The 8,454-nt window shown below is 41.2% G+C and overlaps 1 protein-coding gene across 1 annotated transcript; it reads left to right on the top strand.

Annotated features, from left to right (window-relative positions):
* Nucleotides 1–3,163: 3,163 nt before the first annotated feature.
* On the top strand, nucleotides 3,164–4,724 carry LOC118589361 (T-cell-specific guanine nucleotide triphosphate-binding protein 2-like). Its single transcript, XM_036196600.1, has one exon. The coding sequence runs from the start codon at nucleotides 3,164–3,166 to the stop codon at nucleotides 4,361–4,363; it is 1,200 nt and encodes a 399-aa protein (XP_036052493.1). The 3' UTR covers nucleotides 4,364–4,724.
* Nucleotides 4,725–8,454: the final 3,730 nt, after the last annotated feature.

Here is an 8,454-nt window from a genome sequence, read left to right as displayed (position 1 = left end):
CTCCATGGATTTCCATCTGCCTCTAAGCTGCCTTGCCATAGCCCAAAGCAGCTTATTTATTAACCAGTGTGAACAACATATATTCACAGCCTATAGAAAGACATCCCAAAGCACTTTTTCTGTCTAATCAAAAAGAAAGGTTTGGGCTTTAATATAATAAAATTATATATATATATATATATATATATATATATATATATATATATAAAAACAGTTATCAAGCAAGAATATAGTTACAATATCTAGTCTACTCATATTTGGCAAAATTAAAGGAAATATTTTATCATCTAACCTATATTTGTGAGTCTAAATGTCATACCTAAATTATCTTTTAACATAACCCAAGAAAATTATATCTAGTCTTCAACTACATCAAAGACCCCAGAAAGATATAATATTAGATAAGTAAACAAGAAGTGCTTTGTAAGAAACTTCCAAAACTCTGGAAATGACAGAGACAGCTGGCTGCCTGGACAGTCACCCAAAGTTCTTCTGCAACACTGGGGCATCCATCTTCAGCCTATAGGTCTAGAATCTATCAGTGGCTTCTCCCTGTGTCCTGCACAATGTTTGGCAGTCTACTCTGTGAAGCAGGAACCTAAAGGACCATCTTGCCTTATTTTGGTAAATTTAGTGGTTATTTTTCCATGGGTCCTGCATGTCCAGTCGACACACCATTTTGTCAAGCATTCCAGGCAAGAACAGTTTCTTGTCCAGATGGCTAACTTTTGCCATAAGGAAAGCAAACTCCATATGGAGTTTCTTCGATGCCCATCCTTTTCTTTGAAGTACATCAGTGCTTCCAAGAGTAGATGTTTCTCATTGTCCAGAAAATCTAAGTTTTTAAACCATTTTAAGTGCCATATTCTGTAGGTCTTTGAGGTGTTTGAAGACTACCTACCTAATTGAAATATATCTATGTATACCTAGAAAACTTAACTAACATGACTATATGTGTGATTATCATAGAAGACTAATTATTAATCTGTATTTCTTAATTTTAATTTTTATAATTTTATTAAATTTAATTAAATTTAATTTTTATAATTTAATTTTTAATAATTTAATTTTTATAATTTTAAAAGAGTTACATAAACATAATACCTTAAACAAGAGTAGAAATATATATAGTATAACAAAATTAACTTTAACTTTGTATCAATAAACTAGAATCCATAGTAATGTAAAACATTTTAAACAAGTTGTTGCTCTTTAAAAGTAGATTCATTAATCTACCCTTTTATACTATCATATCTATATCATATCCCCTTTTTTCTTTTAGAAAGAGATCATTTATGACCAATTACAATTTGTAACCAACTCCTAAACAAAAACAAACATGTGTAATCCATTTTTTTGGGAACGTGGGCATAATTTTCTAGGCTACTTGCAGCTATTTGGGGGCACTGGTAATCTTATGGAAACACAAAAAAAATTGAGGATTATGGTCAAGTCCTGACTGGAGTAGTCTATGATGTTGTATTCTCTGAGTCAATTGCCTTGAAGCTGTTCTAGATGTTGGATCATCTGGAGACCTCTCAGGGGGTCTTTCATGATGGAATCATATTAATCTGGAAGGAATCCACAGTTTCTCATCTTCTGTAGAAACAAAAGCAAACCTCTTTTCCAAAGCATCATATCCTCAGACATGAATTTTGACAAAATATACATATTGGTTTTACTGAGTATTCTTTATAGTCAAATGCCTTTCTGCCTTAAAATTCCCAAAGACAATATGGTCCAGACTGTCTGTGTGATTTCCGTCTTTATGTGGATTATTTTTATATTACTTTTTTTGTTGTTTTTGTTTGTTTGTTTGTTTTTCAAGACAGGTTTTCTCTGTGTAGCTTTGCACCTTTCCTGGAACTCACTTTGGAGACCACGCTGGCCTCAAACTCACAGAGATCCACCTGCCTCTGCCTCCTGAGTGCTGGGATTAAAGGCATGTGCCACCACCGTCAGGCTTATATTACTTTTATTGTGTCTTTAAAGACTTAATTTTTTTAATTACCCATTTCTTTATATGTCTACCCTCCTTTTCCTCTTTCTTCCAAGCCTACATACTTTTTTGCACATAATGTAAACCATTTAGAGGTTTATTCCATCTGATCTGTCTTTTGTGTATCTGTAATCCTTTTCCGATGATTGCAGTGGCAGCCCTGACTGCTGACTCTGCCCACTTCAACTTTTCGACATTATGGAGGTACTCATGAGAGTCAACATGGCCGAGGTACCCATGAGAGTCACACTTACCCCACCAACTCTGGGGTCCATGCTATCATCAGATAGTATGCAGCTTACCCAGAAACCCTTTTTGCCTGTACAAATAAGGGCTAAATCCATCATGCAGTGTGCTGCACATCTTGGAGACAGCTCTGTATACCGAGGTGGGATTCTGCCATGCTGCGCTCAGACCTGAATGCTGCCGCATCTCAGAGCCCACATGAGATATGAAGTAGGAAGTTGTTTGGGGCTCTGATTTAGAATCTCTTAAGTTCTCTCAGGTTTTAGGTAGAAACTTGAGCCAACACATTGACCAGCCAATGCAGATGAAAGGTTTCTCAGCTACCACCAGGCCCCATGGTCCTGCATTTCTCCAGTAACACACACACACACACACACACACACACACACACACACACACACACACACCCATAGTTGAACATTCTCTCCCACCTGAGTCCTGCTGCCACTTGGTCCAAATAAACACACAGAAGCTTATATTATTTATAGACTATATGGCCTATGACTCAGGCTAGCTCTTATATCTTAAATTAACCTATTTCTAGTCATCTATGTTTTGCCATGTGTTCTTTGGCTATAGCGGTCTGCTGGCATGGTACTCCTTGGAAGGCTAGCATATTCCCAGACTCTGCTTTTCTCTTTCCTATCTCTCTCCTTGGATTTCCCGTCTGTCTCTAAGCTGCCTTGCCATAGGCCAAAGTAGCTTATTAATTAACCAATGGAGACAATATTCACAGCATACAGAAAGACATCCCCCAGGAGCCAAGAGAAGAGATGAAAGGCAATGCTGGATCTCATGTGGGACAGGCTCAGGGGTCCTGCTTTACTGTGCCAGAAAACACCAAGGCTTTGCCCTGCTTTAATTAATGATTACAATTTTTCTGCTCTCTGCTCCATTCAGCTTCTACCAGACAGAGCCATGGCTTGGGCCTCCAGCTTTGATGAATTCTTTAAGAATTTTAAGAGGGAAAGCAAAATCCTCTCTGAGGAAACCATCACCTTGATTAAATCCTACATTGAGGAAAATAAGCTCCAGGAAGCACTTTCTGTAATCCACAATGCACTGAGAGACATCGAGAATGTCTCCCTGAACATTGCTGTGACAGGGGAGTCAGGGACAGGGAAGTCCTCGTTCATCAATGCCATCAGGGGGGTGGGGCAGGAAGAAGAAGGTGCAGCCGCCACTGGAGTGACAGAGACAACCATGGAGAGAACTCCGTATCCACACCCAAAGCTTCCCAAGGTGACAATATGGGACCTGCCTGGCATTGGGTCCACTAACTTCCCACCACAAAACTACCTAACAGAAATGAAGTTTGCTGAATATGACTTCTTTATTATCATCTCTGCTACACGCTTCAAAGAAAATGATGCACAACTAGCCACAGCCATCAAAGAGATGAAGATGAATTTTTTCTTTGTCAGAACCAAGATTGATGTTGACTTATTTAGTGAACAGAAGAGTAAACCAAAGACTTTCAATAAGGAGAATGTCCTGATGAAAATCCGAGATGACTGTTCAAAGAAACTCAAGGAGGTTCTCTCCAGTGATCCTCACATCTTCTTAGTCTCTAACTTTGATGTGTCTGACTTTGACTTCCCAAGGCTGGAGACCACCCTATTGGGTGAGCTCCCAGCCCACAAACGCCACATCTTCATGCTGTCCCTGCACAGTTTTACTGAGGCCACCATCAAACTCAAGAGAGATTCCCTGAAGCAGAAAGTCTTCCTAGAGGCCCTGATGGCTGGAGCATGCGCTTTCATTCCATTTGTTGGCATGATCATGTATGAGTTAGAGAGTCTGGATGAAACATTCAACCTCTACAGGTCTTACTTTGGGCTGGATGATGCCTCATTGGAAAAGATTGCCAAGCGTTTTAACGTGTCTGTGAATAAACTGAAGGAACACCTTCAGTATTCCATTTTGTTTACAAAAGATAATGCTAAATCCTTAGGAGAAAAACTAATGAAATATATTGCTGTCTTTTCCTTGGTCTTTGGTGGACCAGGTGGTTCTTGGATTTATTACAAGAGGACTTACTACTTGCAGAATCTCTTTCTGGACACTGCAGCAAATGATGCTGTTGCTCTTCTTAATGGGGAACTTCTTTTTGAATAGATGGTGGGACCATATATATCTAAGCCCCCAATTACTGGAATGATTGAAAAATGAGGCACAAGCTCCTCCAATCAGTGTTTACTTTTGGCCTTGCTTTGACACTGACTCATAACCTACTCCAGAGTAACAAACCTTCTCTGTGGAGGGCCAGAAGGTTCATCCTTTCCCTCTTCCAGAGTCAGACGATCACTGTGGCAAGTTCTCAACTGTGCTGTAGTAGTAGAAGAATCATCATCAACATTGTGTGAAAGCATGAGGAAACCTCTTTTCTGATAAAATCGTATGTAAATCACCCATGTGAATATGGATTTGATTTGCGATTTTGTGGGCAAATGAATCCTGGATCTTTTATACCTGTGAAAGTCTTCACACACTTCTGCATTCTCACAGCCTGGTCTGCTTTGTCAGGATGCTTTGAGAGGTTTTTGAAACAGGGGCCTCTTTTACCCAACACTCTGTAGACAAGCACACCTACTTAAGAGGTGTGAGCCCCACACAGGAGGATCACAACAGGTGGGGACTGTGACCATAGGCCAAGCTCCACCCAGGAGGAACTTGGTTCAAAACAAAACAAAACAAAAAACACATGAGTAAACATATCTATGGGCCCTCTTGCCAACACAAATAAACATATCTATTTTATATCTTTCAAGGCCAATCTGAGTGAATTGAAAATTCACACTAAGTGATTGGCAACTAAAACTCTTTGTAATTTCACTCATTAGAAAAAACAAAAAACCTGCTTGACCCCTTTTCTCTAATCTCCCAGGGGTCCTGTTGGTTTGTTCTCCTTTGAACTGGGCCAGGATGTGGAGCTGTTGACATAGGTTTGTCCCACTATCCTGCTGACCATTCCTGTCTACTATGGATTTTCTGATACTATGACACAATGTGAGATGGGCCTCTGCGAAGCCTATGAGAGATTATCTTGATTATATTATTTTGTTATGTCTAATTATGTTTATTTATCACTGATATAGAAAGAATCATCTTTTTTAAAAAACATACTACTTTATTGAATCTTTGATATTTTCATGTCATGCATTCCAATCCTTCTCACCTCCCAGTCCCTTGGGATCTGACCTTCACTCCTGCAATGTCCCCCACTAAAGAAGACCCCCACCAAAATTAATTAAGAACAAAACAAACAAGCTAACTGCATCCCTCTCTCTCTTTCCCAACTCTCTAAAACCTCTTCATTTGACCTAGTGGTATTAGGAGCTGTGGTGTGTCACAGTATACCCTTTTTTTCAATCAGCCCTACCCACAAATGTTCATTGTAATGAGCCATTGGTCCAGGTCAAGGCCTCTGGCACACCATGATCACGACACCCTCACAGAAACTCCCCTTGGTTATCTTGCTGTTGCCCCAAGTCTTAGAGAACCTGTGGCTGTTGTTCTGCAGGACCAGTCCCTTCCCATGCTCCCGCAGGTCATAGATGGGGTAGATGTTATGGTGGGCCAAACCAAGTCGAGGATGTGGGTCTAGGTGGTAGCTGAACTCCTCGGTCCCAGCCACTGGGACCACCCCCTCACAAGAAGTGTGGAGCCAGCTCTCCTTGGCCTCTGTCATCAGAGCTAGCTCTCTCTTGGTCATGGTGTGCAGTGGGGCCATCTCCCCTGATTGCTGAGGTCAGCCTTTGTTTAAAACCAAAGTCAATGAGAAGTTGTTGTGGTCCCTGGAATATCTTTGTGTATACTGCAGTTGGTTTTCCTGGTCCTGGAATTTTCCCCAAGCATTTAGAGTTGCTGTAAGGCAGAGGGACATTGTGTGCTCGTTGTAAATAGTTTGTACATTCCTAGCAGTGCTTTCAGGTCCCTCACCAAGAACTCGAATTTTGGAGATCTCAAAACCCCTCATCTTAGGAACCTGTTGTTCCGGGTTCCTAGACTCCTTTCTCCACCAACTTTTCCATTGCAACTGCTGGATATATTTTAGAACAGCTGAAATTAACTGATTCCAGTCATCTGGTATGGTTCTATTTGAGGTAAACCATGTATTTCACATCTGTCATACAAATGTTGAGTGTATGCCATACATGACTGCTGCTTTCTTCATATTTTTTTTAAATATTTCATCAGCATATGTCGTAATGTATATTCCACATATGATTCAGGGTGTTTATCATTTGCTGGTCTCCAATGGATGATGACAGGATAACCCATTGTATGAGAGCCATTTGAAGATGTTACAACCTGTATGGTCTTGCCCTTCTGCTTATTTGGTCCCTTGTCATCTTTACTGAGAATTTCTTCCAGGGCTTGCCAATGATCACCTAGTGAGTGAACCTCGTCTGTTGCAAGGGATTCCAGATTTCTCACAGAATCATGCAAGCTTTTATGTTCTTCTGAAACATATGAATCCATAGACCTTATTTTATCAGTTAATGATAATCATTCTTCCTTATAAAGTATCTGGGTAGGAACAATTTCACCCTGGAGAGTTATTGTTCTATCCATAATGTATCCATATTTATTATCAATAAAAACATATCTGTCTACATATTTATTATTAATGGACTAAACTTCTTGTAATAAATTAGCAGATTCCAAAATAAGGAGCCTGTATGTAAGTCTTTATTCCTACCTTGTAAATCCTGGTTATCAGATTCCAGAGAAAGAATCTTTTTATGTAAGTCTTCATTGCTATCTTGTAAAGCCTGTATCAGTCCCAAGAATGACTCAGCTTTGTTATTATTATTATTTTTTTTTTTTTTTGGTTTTTCGAGACAGGGTTTCTCTGTAGCTTTGGAGGCTGTCCTGGAACTTGCTTTGTAGACTAGGCTGGCCTCGAACTCACAGAGATCCACCTGCATCTGCCTCACAAGTGTGCCACCACCTCCCAGGTGTTATTATTATTAAACCATTTTTTAATACTGTGTGAATGATTATGGTAAATGCCAAAATGGTGCATGCCAGATACACCCCAGGAAGGTTGTATATTTCCTATAAAATGTCATTCATGGGGGCTGGAGAGATGGCTCAGCAGTTAAGAGCACTGACTGTTCTTCCAGAGGATCTGAGTTCAATTCCCAGCACCCACATGGCAGCACATAATTGCCTGTAACTATGGTTCCAGGGGATCCCACACCCTCATACAGACATGGATGTGGACAAAACACCAATGCACATAAAATAAAAATAAAGTTTACAAAAAATGTCATTCATCATACAGGCAAAAAAGTTTTTAAATTCTTGTGAACTAATATTTTCCAACATATTATGAGAAATATTCCAAACGTGTAAAGGACATTTTATTAATTTCTTTATTTATTAATCAGTTTCGAGGTGTAAAATTATCAAGTACTCTTACCTGAAATGAAACACTGTTTGCTTGTATTACCATCTTTGCGACGGTTTTTTGGGGGGTGTAGTAGCGCTTTTCAACCAGAGAGTGTCGCGAGTGTAGCGCTAAAACAGGTCCCTCTGAAGCCCTTGGCTTGTTTTGCTTTAAATAGGCCATGGCACAAGTTTGATAACAGCAGGGAAGATTGCCAGCTGTGGCAAGGGTTGAGCTCCAGGGCCAGGGCTCGCTCCCACGGGTATACCGAGATACAGCTGTTCACTAGTTCTGCGAACAGAACCAGACTGGCCAGGAAGACCCTCTTTGGCACGCTGCATGGCTTTGCAGAGAAGTCAGCAGCCTAGCAAGGCCTGATGGATGTTTGGGTGGTGGGCTACTGCCAGCCAGTGAGCAGGGTCCACGAAAGTGCCTGCAAGGGGAGTGGATGGGTTGCAAGCGGCAAGGGGCAGTCACAGGATGGCCTGGGGAACGCAGGTTGGCCGAGAGAAGCTGGCCCAGGACACCGGGCTGGAGAAGGCAGCCGCCACTGGACAGAGCCCGTGTCAGCACCTTAAGCAGCTGCAGAGGCAGCACCCCACAGAATCCGGCCAGGCAGAGGCAGTGGCACAGTGGCCTCGCCTCCTCGTCATCTATTCTAACCTGGCAGCAGAGACTGGAAGAGCGGCTGATGTCTGCAGGCTCTGTCTCTGATTGTCTGGAGACACAGCCGTCCCTTCTCCCTATCATGCACACATCCTGCTACATTCTTACTGATGTCCTGACTAAGCCCTGACCACAGACTCCTCCT

Source organism: Onychomys torridus, chromosome 8 (genome assembly GCF_903995425.1).
Source record: "Onychomys torridus chromosome 8, mOncTor1.1, whole genome shotgun sequence".
In the NCBI taxonomy this organism is placed as follows: domain Eukaryota; kingdom Metazoa; phylum Chordata; class Mammalia; order Rodentia; family Cricetidae; genus Onychomys; species Onychomys torridus.
Note: the sequence above shows the minus strand (reverse complement) of the source record. Positions and strands in the feature narration are given on the sequence as shown.